Below are 19,288 nucleotides of genomic sequence, written 5' to 3'. Positions count from 1 at the left end.
ATACTTGTACTGCTCTGAAACTACATTTGTCTAAAAAAACAACTTTGCAAATGGCTGATATTTTAGATTTCTGAGCTGTGTTTAATAGAAGAGTATATATTTGTGCTTTAACATTTTATCAAAATGACAAAGTATCACATTAATACTTGCCAAAGTTGTCACCTGTCACCTATAAGATTTTTGTAGAATAACCATAAATGGGTGATTTTAACCTATATAGGCTTGTAATGCCTTTATCTGTAATTAGTCCATCAGTTACCCCTACTGTCTTGCATTTGAACAGCTGTTTCATCAATATGGTTCTGTTTGTACAGTGAGAACATCAGGCTCTGACTGTTGTTCTTTAATAAAGCCATGTAATATAGAAAACACTATCACAGTTCATTATTGTGAGTTCTTTGTCATATAAAACTTGACAGAGGAAGCAAGTAGTTTGCTGTCAGCTTTTTAATATCTAAAATATTTAATATATAAAATTATGTTAATAATTAGGAAATGTGCCAAATATTGATAATTGTACTTACTGCTTCTGTTAAATACACTGCTGTTCTCCGCTGTGTGATGCCAGTCAGGTTCCAGCTAGTTCTGGCTGTGTGGTCTCTTAGTTTTGAGAGGCAGTAAAGCCTTTCGGAGACTCTCAGACCCACCTAACCAACTACTTTTTCACTGTGGCTCTTGGGGATAAGTTTAGTGACATGCAATTTGGCCCTAAGGGGCTATAGGTTCTTGCAATAGGGGTGCCACAGGAAATGCAGCAGTGAAATACTGTAATCCCTCCCTCAAAACTGAAGTTTCAGCTTTAGTACTACAGCAGGCTACTCCTGGCTGCTCTTATTAAATTGAGAAATCTCATGGGAAGTGACATGGGCTGAGCGGCCTTTCCATTAGTTTAATTGCTTATGTCAGCTGCCTGATCTTCAGCCAACATTTAACTATAGGTAAGTGTCAATTAAATTTTTTTCCAAGCTCGTTAGGTTGTTGTGCATATTTAGAAATGTCAGAATTAATGAACTATGATTTTCAAATGCTGAAAGCTTATTCCAGAAATTAAACAATTTGCATGAATTTTCTTATTTACTCTGACACTTCTCTGGACATATTAGACAAAAAGCAAACACAACTAAAACTAAACATTATTCTGATACTAATGAGCCCCAGTTAATTTAAATATCTTGTTAGGCTGAAACAGAATTGAAATAAATGAAACCTTATTTTTGCAATGCAACAAATTCAGCAACTTAAAACTTCTTTGAAACAGAGAAGTGTCAATCTGCACTGGTCTGGCATATTTTAGCCCTGTGTGCATGAACATTTCTTAGTCTCTTATTCAGTAATTCTATGCATGTACTAATATCTGACCCCATGAAAAATATGCTCAGAGAGGTAATACTAGAAGACTGGGCATAAATTATTCACATAAAATTTCATGGACATGAGCAAGTGGCATGAATTTTGACACTTGTGAGGTCAATGTTTGACCTAGGGCCTCAATGTGTATGCCAAGGTATCTTATCATACACATCTATATAGTTCTAGTGACGTATTTTTGGAAATCTTTATACACATGAAAGCATTTCTGGTAAATATTAACTCCTTTCCAAAGTAGCATGAACATAATATTAACAGATTTACATCACAAAAGCAATTTGAAATATTTATTTACATCAAACTCTTGCACATTTTACATGTGACATACTACAGCAAACAATATTTTCACTATGCATGTAAACAGAAAAATCCAAACATTGCAACTAAAAATTAATTGAAAGATACGTAGATAGTTGCCTAAGCTTTTGGCAAAATAGGCATTTTTAAATCAATTAATTATTGCTGTGTAGGTTGTATGTTGGTTCCTCTAAACATTTTTGCTGCATAACATGCATATTATTACTGTTTAAATATGCTTTTTGAACTGTAGTATTTTAAGCTTCTGTTTTATTGAGATTGAACAGTTGAAATCAAAACAAGCAAAATGTGTTTTGTAGCTTTTATTTGTATGCCCAAGTCATTACAGTAACGATGATTAATTGGCAGTCTTTATAGAAATGTGTTAATCAAATTGTAAACTTAAAAGGATGTAATCACAGACGTATTCTTTATTTGACAGAGCTGACTCAGCTCTAAAGATCCACTGTAGTATATAGTGTATAGTATTTGTGAATTTCCAACAACTTGCTTTTGTTTAGGGTTTTAGAGCAATTCTACCATCTTCATTGTGTTCATTTATTCTGAAAGAGAGAAAGGTCCTTATTAGTCTCAGATTATAAAGACCATCACGGTATAATGCAGTATGTATATTAGTTCAAGGCACTGTGATAAAATATTTCAGATACATTAATGTTCTAATAAAGATTTACCTCTGACTGTCAGCTTAGTGGCGCACTCTGCCCTTCCCATATTGCTTTCTGCTACAACCTTGTACTCTCCAGTGTCTTTAGGCCCAACTCTCAGTATGAGCAGAGAGCACACGCCACACGTGTTGGAGATGAAATAGTTAGTGTTGGTATTCAAACTGATATTGTCGCGGAGCCATGTCACATGAGGTGTTGGATCCCCTTTTACAGCACAACTCATGTAGCATTCATACCCTTCAGGAGCAGTGTGCATTTTTAATGGGACAATAAACTTGGGAGGACACTGTAGATTGCAGGGCTTTGGTTTTGGCACATTCACAGTTAACTTTTCTGGAAGACAGTGGAGATGCATTGCAACATATTAGAATTGTACTGAGGTAACAGAGGAACATATTTCAGCATTGACTTAGTAAGGTGTATTTGGGAAATTAGTACGGTACATTCTGGTCCTGTTTGTATACTAGATTTATACAGACAGAATTAATGGTTATTTCATGTTTCTGTGGTAATGGCTAATCTGATGGTCAATTTTTTGAGCATAATAAATTTATACCTGTCTCAAGTAACAGATATTTACAGACCTTTTTTGGTAGTAATCATCCACTTTGTTGATTCAGAGGGGTTGGATGAGCCCATGTCATTCTTTGCATAGACTCTGAACTGGTATTCTCTGCCTGGCATTATGTTGCAGACTGTGAATTTATTGTTAAAGATGCGATCTGCAATGGTGTGCCATTTCGTCTTGTTTGAGTCACGCTTAGTCACCATGTAGTGGAGCCTGTCATCACGTTTCTCATCTGGAGATGGGGTCCATGAGATGGTCACTGTACCAGGCACATTTTCATCAAGCTCCACAGGACCTGGTGGCTTTGGCTCATCTGGAGTTCAAATACAAAAGTGTTTTAATTCTTTTTATGTACAGTGTGTGGAATGTGTGTCCATTATTTATAAAGTAAGAGGGTGCAATACCTGTGACTCTAATTTCAATGCTGAATGTTTCCTGGCCAACAACGTTCTTGACAATAATAGTATAGATTCCAGTATCTGACCGCTCAGCTGAAGGAATCAGAAGCTGAGATGTACCCTCTGCATTACTGATGGTCACTTTTTTAGACACTGGCACTCCATCTTTTAGCCAGGTGACATCAGGCCAAGGGGAGGCCTACAAACGATAGGGCAATATAGTTTATCAGTAGATGAAATGAAATCACTGTATATGTATGATCATAGATGTGTCATAGTATTTAACTCCTAAATTACCACAAAGTTAATGTTGAATCGTGCAGAATTTCCTGCTCTCACAATCATAAAACTTTTGATTTTGGAATCCGTGAATCGTGGCCTCACTGGATGAACAGAAGTGAAAATGTTAATCACTGTTGTCATTGTGATTACATACTAGTGTGTGCAATAGCAGTTTTGTGTTTGCAAATGTGCACATTGTGGGTATCTTAAAGCAAAATCATTTCTTTATGTTAACTAAAATTATGAAATATTAAATTCAAATATTTTATCAACATTCAACATAAATAGTGAATTTCTTACCTGGAGGAGGCATAGCAAGGATGAAGTTATCCAATTCCTGTGGGGGCCCCTCTCCGCCATCATTAGTAGCAATAACTCTCACCCAGTACATGGCCATTGACTTCATGCCTCTCACTGTATAGGTAGTCATGGTTAGTGCATTTGAGTTGCAGCGGTCCCACTCTGTGTTTTCTGCCGGTCTGATCTCCACAAAATATCCTTTGGGTTCATCTGCAACCCCCTCAATGTCCTTGGATTTGGTCCAAGACAGTGACAGGCTTGTGTAGCCAGAATCTGTCACTTTCAAGTCAATGACTTTACCAGGAGGCTCTGAAACACATGATGCATAGCCAGTGCTGATTTGTAGCCTGTAAAGTATTAATAAAGTAAAATAATGACGTGCCATAATTTTCTAAATGTCCACCTACTTTTAGGGTCTCTGGCAAACACGAACTCTGATGGTGAACTGAATTCACCCGCTCCAGAGCTATTGATTGCTGACACGCGGAATTCGTACTCCATGCCCCCAACCACATCTTTAACTGCAAATTCCTTAGCTACATAGGAAAAATGCAGGTTGTCACACAAAATACATATGTAGTACAGGATTAACGGCAATAGATAAATTATTCTGTCATAAAACTGAGCCATAACATGATTAAACTGAAATAATAACAACAATAAAAGTAATAATAAATATGGTAACCTCTGATCATTTCATCAGGTCGATTAACTGGGCCCCACAAGTTGCTGCCCTTTTTGCGTTTCTCAAGGTTGTATCCCAAAATATTGGTGCCTCCAGTATCGGAAGGGGGAGTCCAAGAAAGGGTGATGCAGTTTTTGCAGGCACTGACAACCTTTGGTGCTGATGGAGATCCAGGGTATGCTATATTGACAATAGATTGGAAAATGATCATTTTTTTCATTTTGAAAGGGTCTTTAAGTAAGATTTGTGTGCGTGTGTGCGTGCGTGCGTGTGTGTGTACTGTGGGAGCATAGATTAGGATCACAGTTGCCAAGTCTGCTTATTGTAACCAAATTTAGGCTCATTTTTCTGTACATTCTCTTACAAACATTGGTTACAGTTGTAACCGGGTCTGCATTAAAATGTGCTACTTCTAAGATAAGCACATTTAATTGTTTTGATCTAAATTTACCCTTTGTCCCAGCCTGAATGTCCTCTGTTTCCATCAGCTCACTGGTGCCCATTTCAGTCTCCACTCTGATGCGATAGCAGTACCTTTTACCATGGTTCACATCAGGGTCCTTGTATTTGGCCTCTGGACCAATTGGCCCCAGCTTCTTCCAGGTGTTACGTCCAACCTGTTGTCGTTCAAGGATATAGTTTCCTATCTTGCAGCCCCCACTGTCTTTTGGGGGTCTCCACTTGAATTCAATTGCAGAGGATGTTGCCTCAACTATCTCCAGAGGTCCCATTGGTGGAGTGGGTTTATCTGTAAAAAGACAACGTAGCCTTAATCAGAAAACATTACCCAAATTACCAATATAATAATTAAGTTCACTGTATGCTTTCTGAATGCTACTCTCTGAAAGTGTGAGATCATGCCACATACTCTATAAAAATGTTTGAAGTTTCACATTATCTTTATAATACATACCCAGAACAACAAGCTGGGTCAAGGCTTCAACTGTGCCAAACTCATTTTTGAGTTTTATTTTCACTTCACCGCTGTCCTTGCGTTGCATCTTGTTTAGAAGGAGACGACTATAACCCTCTGAAACCTCTATCTTTATATTTCCTCCCTCTAAAAGCTCTTCACCCTCAAGGTACCACTGAACTTTTATAGGTTCTCGTCCAGTGTAAACTATTTTGAAGGTAGCTTTATGTCCTTTTTTCACAGTTACAGGTTTTTGAAATTCTTCCAGTTCCTCTTTATCAAATCTGGGTGGATCTAAAATGATGGGCAGAACACAGTGACAGATATTTAAGCAGTGTGAAACAGTGTTTTCCATTGTGTACCTTCTCATGTTGACTTTGTCCAAATAAATAATGCAAGCCCTGTATGCTAAAAAGTAAAAATGTCTTTACCTTCAACAATGATCAAGGCCTCTGTCTTTCGTCCATCTGCTTCAAATTTGTACTTTCCAGCAAATTCTTCTGTGACTTTTTGAATTTTAAGCCTGTGAAAACCTCCTTGTTTTGAAATAGCTACACCCTTAGATGATTTAATCTAGGGAGAAAAAAAACATCTAACTTCAGCAAATGTCAAGGCCTTTCAAATGTACAGAAATACGTGAGCATTAATTTTGGTTTGTCACTGCATATATGCAATGTAATGACCACATTTAGACCTGGGGCTTACCTCATTTCCATCTTTGTACCAGATTCCCTGACTGTCTTCACTACTCAGTTTACACTCCAGCTGTGCTGCTTCTCCAATAATGGCTTTGCAGTCAGAAAGCAAAGCTTCAAAATGAACCCCTGGGTCTGAGGATTTATCAACCGGCAAGTTAGTGCATGTACAGTAACATTTCTACAACTTATAACTGCATACAAGGTTTTATTGTTTCAGGGTTTTGTAATTGTAGATCTATAAGTACAAAGACTTCATACATTCATGTATGGATGAATGCACAGTGTATGCTCTTCAATGTAATTCTATTATGTACACACTTACCTCACCTTTTAAATAAATCTGTGTTTTATTATTAACCTACTAAATACAAGTTAAAATACTAAATTGGACCAATTGCCCCAAACTACTTTCAGGTGAAAAAGTTATGTTTCAACACATTTATATGTAACTCAGATGTGGAAATACTTACCTAATTTTTAAGCAAACATCTCAGCATTGCATTTTATGTTATTATTGTTTAGTGTTTTATTTTTTTTATTTATATGTCTAAAAATATATTCGAAGAGCCTTTAAGATCCAAGTTTACAAGGAATGTAAGAACAGCCCTTTTTCCATTTCTTTTGAACTGATGACAACATCTTGGTTAAAGTGTAGATAGATTGTCTTGTTTGGACGAGAGAGCCTTCTTCATCTTCAAAGTTTTTCCAGAGTTCAAATCTTGGCACAGCTCATAAGAATGTCATCACCGAGGCATCCATTTGCCTCTGTTCTCTTTGTCACTCTTGAAAGAAGCACGCAATTAAATGATAAAATATCCCACTCAGGACTGACGGTTCCATGACATTAGCATTTTGTCTGCTTGATCTGAAGTCAGTCGTCTTCATTAGGCAGAAAGTGATTTAGATGGTCATCCTCTAACGTCAGCTCAGGTTGTCTTCCATTTTCAAATTATGTTAGCATGTCTCTACACACAAATGTTGCAGGGGCATGAAAACCATGATCAATTCTGCAGATGCTAACTTAAATTATTAACCTCAATGCACCAACTCATCGTAAATTAATATTTAAAAAGGCAAGATTAACACATATGCACACAGAGCACAGATACATTTAAAGATTACACACACACCCCCACATACGCACACGCACATACACACACATAGACATATAGTCTGTAAACACACCACATAAGAGACAGAGACACAAATACCACACAACATATTGACTGGTGATATCCAACCTGTTGGCCATAGTAATGAGGTTATGTAACTAGAGCTGCCCTATTGTCTGCAAAGCCTAAGACTAAAGCATGTTATGACAACTGACAATAAATAAATACAAAAACAAAAAATCATTAGTGCATCAAATTTGATTAGTCATCTGCTCATCAAATGACTTTGTTCAGTGACAGTGCTTCCCATGCAGCAGTTAATGCAGCACCCTTACCACTAACTGTCTCCTCGATCAATGGGCCTTGTAGTGCACGGCATGAGCACTTGCCAGCTGCTGCTGGCTGGCTGCCGTCTGCACCCTCATCATTTTCAGCAGATTCATCACTGCCTGCTGCTGGACTGGTGCCATTATCACCACTGGCACCACTTGCTTCACTGTGTTTTGCTTTTCAGTTTTAGGGGATATCATTGTAATTACCGTCAATCCGTCAGTTTCTCATTTGCTGTTGGATATTCCTTGCACATAACATTAATGAAAAAAAGTAATAAAAATTAAAATGTCAATGTGGAGCATGAAAGATGACAAGATCAGCATCAAAAGGAGTAACAAACATTAGCGTCAGTGCAGAAGAAGAGGGTGGCTGAAAAGGTGATATCCATATTTCTATTTAAATTCTCTAATTGTGTTATTGTGAAGTGACTTAACTTAGGTTAGGTATTAGGTATTGGGGTTACATGGCTACATGGTATCATAGATACTTTATACAAAGAATTACCACAAAGAGTGGATTACATTCTGATACTTAATTTTAGTTTGATTCGTCAAAAATAAACTTCAAAATCTAAGAATGTGCAGGTTTTACAGTGCCATCTTAAATACATGTGTCTGCGTCTATAAATCGCCTTTTCCAATTTCTCACCCTACATTTAAAAAAAAAAAAAAAAAAAAAGTTTTTCTTAAAGAAGGTATTCATAACAACATGAAGACAAACACATCTACAACATGAAAGTGCACATATTACACACAAAACACAAGTATAGACAAATATCTATTCCTTTTTACAGAAAAGAATTATACAGAAATTTCTGAATTCAGCAGAGCACATACTATTTTGTTTCTTGAAAGAGGCACACAGACAAAAATATAAAGACATAGATAAAATAAAATTGGTCTTTATGCATCAAGTTAACTAAGCTAAGCATAATTTGCCAAAACATTAAGCAGACTGTTAGGGCTTTACATTAATGCTTAAACCACATGGTTTTCAGTAACTTTATAGCAGGAAACCATGTGAGCAACTTAATTTTGCAGGCCGCAAATCTCTAAATGTAAACTCTAATGTAGGACTGCAGGGGCTTGTAAGAATTACTAACCATCATTCTAAATCCATACTGTGATATAATGGATAAAGCAAATTTCATCACCAAGGCTTGGCCTCACTAGAACACCTTTCTGGAATACGTGTGAAACATTGACTTGAGTCACATGGAGCCTTTCGCTAACTATGCTGCGAAGCAGAGCAGTGAAGAGTTTGTAAAGTGTAATTGTCAGTGGTTTAATTGTGTGGTCAGTGTTATATATTTATTAGTTGTTACCGCAGCTGCATATAAGTTAGGATTGACTTATAATTTCCTACAGTTATGATGTTAAAGTCATTTTGATTTTCAAATGACTTTGATCGTCAGTATGCATGCAACCTCTCTTACCAACATGTTCTTCAACCTCCACTTTTCTCTTTTTGGGATGTTTTTCTTTTTTCACCTTGTTGATTTGTGGTTTCCTCTTTATTATTATCTCCTAATAGCAATAATAAATATCAAATGTATGTAGAATATATATAGAAAGCATAAATATTATAATGTACCATTTTTCAGCTGCCTATTCTACAAAATCAGCATCTGCTTCTCTTTTGAAGAAAATATTTTCAAATCTTTACAAAAATACTTATTTTGTTGAAAAACTAAAGATAATGGTTAAAAATAATTTGATTAATTCACAGAAAAGACAAACATTAAGATGCTGTAATATGTCAAGAGCATGGAAAATCTACACAAAGAAACTAAGGAAAACAGAAAAGCAACAAAATATAAATACATTCACCGATGTTACTACTAATAATTTTAGTAGTGATTAACTTTTCTATTAAAAACTGCAGGGCTGCATTACATCCTAATAAAGCAGTTAGAAGAATACAAGTTTTGGCCACATGGCAGTCTACTGAGAGTAGACAGTAGTTTATGAAGCAAATTATTATTGTCTGTCAACATACATTATATTATGAACTGATTTCTTACCTATCATTGTATCTGCAATGAGTTGACCATCTTTTATGCGTTTTCCACGCATTCGTCCTTCTCCACCTACTTTTCCTTCTCCCTCTCCCTCAAGTTCTTCATCAGAATCTTCAAATGAATCATATTCTTCATCTCCCTCAGAATTTTCGTTTAAATCTTCATCGCCATTGACTTCTCCTGCTTCACCTTCAACTCCGGCTTGAGCTGTACCTCTAACTCCTCCTCCAGTTCTGACTCCAGCCCAACCCTGGGCTTCACCTCCAAGTTCTCCTCTGGCTCCAGCCCCACCCCGGGCTTCACCTCCAAGTTCTCCTCGGGCTCCAGCCCCACCCCGGGCCTCACCTTCAAGTTCTCCTCTGGCTCCAGCCCCACCTCCTACACCTCCAGCTTCACCACCAGGTTCTCCCTGGGCTCCAGCATCGCCTCTAAATCCTCTTCCAGTTCCAGCTGCACTTCCAAATTGTCCTTGTGCTCCAGCTCCATATTTTGTTCCACTTATATCACCTTCACCGTTAATGGTACCACCTCCAATGCTTTTACCAGTGCCTGCATGTTTGCCTCCATCAATTGCACCACTAATGGCACTCACTGGACCACTAGCACCATCTGGACCACTGACACCTCCAACATCAGCCACACCTCCCACATCGACCACACCTCCTGTACTATGTGCAGAGGAGACTCCACCACTGGCGGGACCAGCTTCCTTTTTCTTAGTTTTTTTTGCAGCTACATCCTTGGCAGCTGCTGCCCTCTTTGACCTTGCAGCAGCCTTAGCTGCAGCCTTGGTGGCAGCTTTAGCCTCGGCTGCTGCTTTTCTAGCTGCTTCTGCCTCTGCTCGGGCAGCTGCTTCTGCTGCTTCTCTTTCCACTTGAGCCTTTTTGGCAATTTCTATTTTTTCTTCCATTTCTTTCAAATATCTTTCCTGCTGTTCCTTGGCAATTCTCATCAGTTCTTCATCATTGCCGCCTCCAGCCATGGTAGTTTTGCGAGCTGTCTTTTTGCCCAAGTTGGCAGGGTCTTTGTTAGCTATAAAATATATATGAAATGCGTTTATAACTGTTAGCGTAATGTTAAATTCAGAATTCAACAATTACTTAATGCCAGCGGAAAGTATCTACAAGATAATTCCACCTTTATGTATGTGTCTGGCATATTATATAATAAGAACATAATGATTTTCTTACCTTCAACTATAAGCCAGGCATTGCAGGATTTGATTCCTGCCACAGCAGCATAGATACCGGCATCCAAGGGCAGACAGTCCCGCACAATCAATTTGTGGATAAGCTTATCTTCAGATACAGTGATATTATGTTTCTCGCTGTATGACAGCAGAGCGTTTTTGCCATACCATTTGATCTCATTCATTGGTGCAGTCAGAACACATTGAAAGAGGACATCCTCTCGTTCTTCTGCCTTGACCTCATGTATTTTGACAGCAAAGTCAACTTCAGGTACTGCAGAGTTTCAGAAAGACACAAATAGAAGCACAGACTGCCTTTTTTCCATTATCCCATTAATTTTTTGACAATGTTACAATGACTTGTTCTCTTCAAGGTCACGGGAGGCTGGCCTGGCTCAAGGTGGCTCTATTATTGTTATGAATGAGTCTAACTTCAAAAGAACAAAATTATCTTTTGGGAGAAATGAAATATGTCTAATTCTTGGAAAGTAATTGATTTTACAAAAAACTAACCTTAATTACTTAATAGATGACTTACCTTTAAAATCTGTAGAGTCCAGCATCTTCTAACCCTAGTTTTTTAATTGTGAATACATATTTATTGCCAACTTGTTTCAAATTGTGCTTCATTGCCTCGCCTTCTTCTATGGAGAATGGAACCATGACACCATCCTGAAGAATTTGGAAACATATTACCATTCTGACAACAGATAATTAAACAGATGGTTACAAAAAAAGCAAAACACTACTAAAGGAAATCAGTAACTCACCTTGTACAAAAAAATTTTGCTGCTTGGATCTTTGAGGTCCATGTCCAACTCAATGGTTGCGTAGTCGTTGTCACTGACCTCAATATGTTTCAGTGTACTGATGTGTGTGACAAACTACGATAGAAAGACAAAAATATAAAATCATAAACAAATATAAATAATTCTACAAAAGTTACATATGAACAAGTTGCTAAAACAACCTGATTGTAACGATTAGAGATGATCATGAATGGCAGTTGGTATACTGTACCACATACCTCTGCAATCTCCTCCTCCCTCTCTCTCTTCAGTTCTTTGAGTTTCTTCAGCATGCCACGGAAATCTGTGATACCGTATTCAGCACAGATCCGCTCGTAGTCTTTCTTGTCAGCACTAAGGAGAATTTCCCAAACCTTCTCCTCTGGCTCCATTACCTTTTCCTCGCGAGTGCCATCAGCATTACTGCAGTGTGAGAAATTTCATTAATTTCATTAAACTCCACTGATACACTGGATCTCATACTGTCATTGAATTCCCTTTGTTCTAAATGGATATTTTAACAGATAACTAAGTTTTCAATATTTTACTCACCGTTTTTTCAGTTTTTTTCTGAACTCTGTTGCATCTGGGGATCCATAGCAAAAATTAATCAGTTCATCACTCAATACCAAATTACACTTAATCTAGTATCTAGGCTTGTCTTACATTTTTTTTATTACAAACCATTTTCTTTTTTGAGCTAAATAGAAATGCAGTGAAGAGGTCCTTTCCATTGTGATTGACAACCTACCAGTTGTCTATGTCCAAATAAAATCCTTATGACAGGTAATAAGTGACACATGAACCGACAGATTAAACATTATACTGGGCTGTCTACTTATACTGTTTGCTCAGGCCTGAGAAAGCCTAAGTGCGTGTCATTCTGATCCTACTAATCTCTGCTGCCTGTCTGAAATTTTTTGGCAGTAGGAAAATATAAGCTGAAACAACCTAAAAGGTTATCAGTCACAAACTGGTCCAGGTTGTGCTGTGTTTAACCTAACATGGTTCTGGTTGTGTTCAGAATTTTCAGTCAGTGAAAAGTGATGTGACAGATGCATCATGGTAGTCACATTTTTTTTCCAATAATTCTACTTAATCCAATTGCAATGTCATGTCGCTGTGAAAATACAGTATTTATACATAAAAAGTGAGCTGTTTAATTCCAAGTCTTTATAGCTTAGATAAAAAACAACCATTTTGCACAGAGCTGAGTGCCCATTTCCCTTAAAGTATCTTTTGTAATAAATGTATTTTTGATTGTGTTGCTAGTTTGTCTGCTTTTTGAACAGTGCATATTAACTCTCGTTTTGTAATAACTTTGGCCTTACGAAGGTGTGCCCTGACCCAACCAACACACGCTGTCTTGCTAAAAACCATTTATGTAAAAGTACCACTCCAATTTCAGATACATCTTTGTGGATCAAACTGTATTGGAAATCTCACCTTCTCCATGTGTCCTTTGAAGTTCCTTGGTCTTAGAGAATCCAACTATAAACAAACAATAACTTTAATTTCCATTTCTAATTTGCTGCAATTCCATTTAAGTATACAACTGTTATATAACTGGCTTGAAATACGGAGTAGTGTGATTCAAACAAATGATTATATTAATCCTACCCTCAATAACATTCAAGACAACAGTGCAGATAGCCCTTCCATATTCGTTTGTTGCAAAACACTTGTAGGTGTCAGCATCCTCTGGAGCCACCTTTGGAAACTAATGAAATGCAAGCATACTTTTATTATAAATTAAAGTAAATTAATTAAAGTAAATAAATTATTATTGAAAATATACTTCATTTATAGAATAATTGTTACTGTAAAGCTTACCTCAAGGGTATGTTCCTGAGACGACTGATCATACTTTTGCAGGCACAGGTCAGGGTGAAAATGTATTTCTCCGTTTGCTCTGCTCCATGTTATAGTTGGTGTTGGAGTGCCCACTACTTTCGCTTTAAATACAGCTGACTTACCTTAAATGGGATAGAATGAGGATTGCCTAGTGAGAAAATATTCATTGCGATATATTTATAGTAAAAATTATTTGGTTGATTCTTTTGTTCACAGCAACTTGTATTTTGTCATCTAGTGCAAATAGAGGTTCAGTATCTCAGGAGAGTCAAGCTACCAACCTTACAATTACTGGTTTACATGCTCTACTGCCTAAGCAACTGCAGTTCTGTGTAGGAAGTAAATATGTGTATGAGTGAACAACATTTCATATAAGTGCAAAACATTTTTCCACTAAAGTTATTTTTTATGTCAGAGTCTGAGAGTTGAGTAATGTTTTTGTTCACAAGATATGTTGCATAAACATATTTTCCTTCTTTATTTGAAGTTTCTATGTTGTTTTTTGCAATTTTCTGTATGTTTTAGGTCAAGGTATCTGCCATGATTCAGACACATTTGTTTTGTGGGAGGGTAGATCATGTCTGTTTCTCAGAGACATAAAAACATACCTTCTTGAATAGTCAGAGCAATAGGTTTGCGAGTGAAATCTGGAGTTGACATTCCCTCTGGAAGCTCCTCCATAAACTGTGTTATCATGACACCGGGCACTTTGGACTTCTTCCTGATACCTAATTAATTAATAAAAATGTATAAAAAATTAGAAAATAAATAAATAAAAGATAGAAGTCACTCTTAATAAATAAATAAATAAATAAATAAATATATATATAAATATATATATATATATATATATATATATATATATATATATATATAAAATGACAAATGTCATATGCAGTGCAAAACTAATATATTACTAAAATGAATTTATAATACATAGGTATTATATAGATATATATTATATAGATTATATTATAATATAAAGATTAAAATGATGACTTATTTTGAAGAACCACCTCTGAAAATCAGTGAAGCAGATTAGTACGCTTATAGAAAAAAAAAAAAGCGTAATAAATTGTTTTCAAATTGGATGGCAAATCTAAAGCTCAGTTGCCCAGCAACATTTGTAGGTGTGAGCTTTGTATGTAGTCACATTCAAACATACAGGTCAAAGGTTTATCTGACAGAAGCAAAAAATGCCACAATAATGGATTACCAAAACGTATGGCCAAGAAAAAAAATTACTACTTTTAAAGTGAAACTCAGTCCAGTAGTTTGTGAATTGAAGACATTTTTTTCCTAAATATTTTTAGAATATAAGACATTTTCTGTATAAACTGAGTGACACGTAAATAATAGAAGCTGCATCGAATATTCTGAACTAAATTAGCACAAATCTGCCACCTCAACAACCCTATGAAATGCTTGGTGTTTTTGTGCTTGTATTTTGCAAAAACACATTTGCTTCTTTTTGCAGTAATAAAATGCAAGTGAGTTAATTTACATCTCCACCTACTCTTGTGTGTTGGCTTTGCTTTGACGCCCACACAACAGCATTAAAATGGCATTCCCACGGTATGAAAAGTGCTCGTAATGAGTGCATATAGTAAGACCAATACCATAGGGATTGTAACTGCCTAATTTATGCAACAAGACAGTTTTGTAAAAAACACATTTTAGAATTTTGTAATGCACTTTGGACTAGTATAATGGTTTATGTATGAGATTTTTATACATTTTAGTTTTTCGTTTGAACTTAACATTCATGTTCACTATAAAATATAATAGAAAGAAGGCAATTTGCTTGTAATAAATTATATTTCAACGCGTTTGCTGTCTGTAAGTAAGTCCCCTCTGTTAACGATATAACATCAAAATTATTTATTAGCACAGTTCAGTCTAAATTGGTGACCAGTGCAAACAGGAAGTATTGGCCAGTCATTTCTTTGTGTGTAGAAAAACAGTCCTGCCTCTGCAGTCAGGTCAACTAATTGCAAATGGCATGGATCTAAAATAGCTTACATATTGAGTTATTTAAAGTGTGTGTTTTTGTAATAAAGCATTAGTGCAGGTTTAAGTACTATGCTGAAGCGGCCGAACCCTGAGAGTACCAAGATGAGCTAATTTACAGTGTTCTCAAGGGGAGCATCACTGACTGCTGATCACAGGAGTTCTGCTGGTCCAGGGATCCCCTGCTCTCTAATTATTTTTACTTGGCCTGTAAGCCATGAAATAGGCAGAATATAAACTATAGGATGTACAGTATGCAGTAGTTTTATGTAAGGAGAAATGAACAGGGTATGCCAGCATTTTACACTGTGAAATGCAGTGGTGGTAAATTGTCTGCAGTAGCTGCGGCTGAACAGTATGATCTGTACACAGCAAAGCATAGGGATTAATGCACTGATTTTGCTGCTGTTAGCTAGCTGAACATTCATGCTGTGTAACTGTGACAATGGTACAGACATCATTGAAGGCTATATGTTTTCATGGATATGTTGATCAACCTATTAATGTAGAACAACTGTTAAAGTACGTTTAATCCCATTATGTTCATGAATCATACAAGATCTACATTTGCAATCATCACTAGAAATAACCACCTGATTGACTGCTATCACTAAAAAGCTGAATGCTTTCCATTCGTTCCATGTTTCAAATGCCTATGGCTAAAACAGCTTAACTGCACTTACTATATTTCTACAGTTTGTTATTCATTTATTCACTTTTTCACTTTTATGGTGCAGTATGATTTATTATGCATTATAATAAGGAATATTTATCATTGAATGGTCCATATGTATTTTTTATCCTTACATTTGACAAAATGTACTACAGAGCTAGAACAGACTTGAAGATTTAACAGTTTCCCACTCAGACCACCTTTAAAACAGAATATTAAGTACCTACAGTCTGCACTTGAGTGCTTCACTTTCCTCTCTTTATTGCTGTCTTGTTTCATCTTTTTAATTTCATTTGGCTGTTTAAATTTCTGTTTTTCCTGTATGCCTTGTAAAGCATTTTGAAACACCTTTTTGTATTAAAGTGCCTTTCTGAAAAGTTTGCTTGTCAAGTAAATAAATGAACAAATGAATGAATGAAAACTTTCAAAAAGTTTTTCCAAACCTGACTTTCCAGCTTATTCCCATTTATTCTCATATATGTTTATTCTAATCAGTGCCATAGCTCGTTGCCACTGTCAGTTGTTCTTTGCTGCTACACTGTCCAATACATTTTATTGCAATAACCAATGCTGACAAATCTAGATTCTGTCACTGGTCTCAAACATAGCCATGTCACCAATTTTCATTTTTTGGATTTTGACTGTTAATTTACTTAAAAAAGGAAATGACAGCTGTAATTAGGTTAAGGATGTTTGATAGCTCAGAGCACTGCACACTTGTCTTGGCCCAAATTCTCTTGTCACAGCTTTACAAGAAATCAAAAAATATTGACAGTTAGTTGAGGCTTAAGGGCTTCCAGAGGTCATGGATGGCATTCCAGCTGATTACCCTGAGACATTAATGTTATGTGTTAACTTGACAGCACATAGTTCTGTTAGATCTTCTTTGAACTGCTAGGGTCATAGAAATTGCAAATTTGTATCTGACTCATTGTGGTTGTTACTGTGAAGCCAAGGAGAGCATGAGAGTCAGGCTTGAAAAGGTGGAAAAATCTCAAGGTTACCTTAAACAAGTGATACAGTTTGCCTCAGTATTGATGGTATGCAATACCTTAGAGCTTCAGTATTGATTTCACTGCTCATCTTTTAACTGATACTAATTTGTGCTGTTAATGCTTCATCAGTTTTACTGTTTCAGGTATTAGATTAAGCTTTTAGTGACTTGAGGAGACAGTTGGGTGGCCAGTCAGATTAATTTGATTTTAGGAGAGATCATGCCATATTTGTAGCAGACTTATCCTTGTATAGCATGTTCACTTATTGAGACTGAACTGACCCTTCACATCGTACAGGACTGAGTAACAGGTGAACATTCGGTATGTCTAAGAAGTGGCATTTTTTCCATTTAAATTATGAGATAAAATAGATGTGTAACAGAACAGCAGCTGTCTGAAGCTAGTGTGGAGGGTGTCGCAGTGAAATATATCTGTTGTGGCACTAAAAGTTGACTCATCCTCTTTGGATGGCACTTTTTAAGAGTGAAGAAGACCGCATTATATGTGCAACTCACCCAACATGAAGCCATGCACTTGATCATTTGTGTAATTTCATTTCTTTTTTGCTCGCATACCTTTGTCGTCAGGGTGAACTCCCTCAGAACCGTTGACTTAACACACAACGCGACATCAGGAGAGGGAACAGGACAGGTAAATATTAATCCTGACAAAAGCGCCATGGCAGGTTGGAACTTCCACGGGATTATGGACACATTATAAACACAAAACTTCACAATATACAGTATTTAATCCAGAAATGGGAACACACACACACACACACAGACACAACCTGGGCAGAACACACTATTTAGAGACCTTCAACACATCACACCACAGGGAATGGTTAGTGCTAGACATTCAGTACATTCTGTTAGCAACGTGGTGTTACAGCTGCATGTAAATGGTTTGCAACTGCAGATGAGACTTAACTTTTAGTTTTCTCATGGCTGACATCTCAGGATGATTCCTGCTTAGTGCTTGAGAGAAATTATGTGTGGTTACATTGTGGAAAAGCTGAACTTCAAACACAACTTCATTCTGTGTTGTACCAGACATGGACACCATTTCATTTTTCCTCGTCAGTTGTGGTAACTGTTGCTGTGATCCTCCATGATGATTTTGTTGATTATCTTGTTTCCATCAGTTGCATGTCAATATTGTTCTTGAGAGTAACCTTGAATGATTATTCATCTTCACAACATTTTCGTCAAGAGATTAGTTATTTAACGTTTTCAGTAGGCTTTCAAATTTTTTTTGACAACATCTTTGAAATCATATCCTTGGTGCAGTAAGCGGAAGTTGATGAATTTTATGTTCAGTTGTGCATTCCAGCCTTTTCTTCATTTCCTTAGCCAAAAAAACATCTGTGCCCTTGCCAGTGAAGAACATCTTTGCTGTTGTGCTTGTTTTCTTGACATCATGGATAATATCATACCAGGCAGGGACTTAATATAGAATAATAATAATGACAGAATAATAACTAATGTTTGAATTATTTTCACTTGACAAAAAAAATATTGTAGTTTTTATTGTACAATATCTTCATTTTCTCTCGGCGGATATGGTCAGCATTATTCAGATTTTCCACATCTTCAAAGAACAAAAAAAGATGTAAGTCCAGCCTTAAGTGATCTTTGACTCATGTGACAATCTTCTCAGGTCGTATCTCTTTCTCGCCGTCTGGTTTGCAGGCTGTTTTTTTCTTCTGTGCATTATCATATGAATTTTTATTTTGTGTAAAGATTAACTATCAAATAGGTCTTCATCATCATTCCTCTGATAGCAGGAAACACTAATGGGGATAGCTGCAGTACCAACCTGTGACTATTTTATCCAGAGAAGGTCATTCTGCACTTACCTGCCTGCCCAGCAGCAGTTTGATCGGTCACCTTTGATGTCTTCGACATCTTGCTATCCTCACAAGCTGTGCTGATTCAGAAAGATCTGTAGCAAAAAAAAAGAAAGATACAAGAGATAGAAGTCTTTAGCAGAGCATATACATGACTCTCACTTTACTTCTGGATTGTATTTGATGTATTACTTGTTCATTCTCTTAATGAAAAGTAGATCCCTCTCATCATGATTTGATTTTAAATATTTGGAGGAAATTCAGCATTGC

At 36.6% G+C, this 19,288-nt stretch overlaps 1 protein-coding gene across 1 annotated transcript; it reads right to left on the bottom strand.

Annotated features, from left to right (window-relative positions):
• Nucleotides 1–1,973: 1,973 nt before the first annotated feature.
• Nucleotides 1,974–19,012, bottom strand: LOC113129954 (immunoglobulin-like and fibronectin type III domain-containing protein 1). The gene is given in 24 exon segments (XM_026306213.2): nt 1,974–2,228; nt 2,358–2,684; nt 2,936–3,232; nt 3,324–3,516; nt 3,615–3,700; nt 3,900–4,208; nt 4,307–4,435; nt 4,585–4,764; nt 5,036–5,332; nt 5,498–5,791; nt 5,929–6,070; nt 6,203–6,338; nt 10,073–10,157; nt 10,351–10,617; nt 10,851–11,164; nt 11,388–11,521; nt 11,620–11,733; nt 11,877–12,060; nt 12,190–12,223; nt 13,084–13,128; nt 13,258–13,357; nt 13,471–13,613; nt 14,100–14,219; nt 18,099–19,012. Coding segments are annotated over 24 exon segments (4,071 nt in total). The 5' UTR covers nt 18,235–19,012; the 3' UTR covers nt 1,974–2,223.
• Between the last annotated feature and the right edge of the window lie 276 nt (nt 19,013–19,288).

The sequence above is a fragment of the Mastacembelus armatus genome, chromosome 5 (genome assembly GCF_900324485.2).
Source record: "Mastacembelus armatus chromosome 5, fMasArm1.2, whole genome shotgun sequence".
In the NCBI taxonomy this organism is placed as follows: Eukaryota; Metazoa; Chordata; class Actinopteri; order Synbranchiformes; family Mastacembelidae; genus Mastacembelus; species Mastacembelus armatus.
Note: the sequence above shows the minus strand (reverse complement) of the source record. Positions and strands in the feature narration are given on the sequence as shown.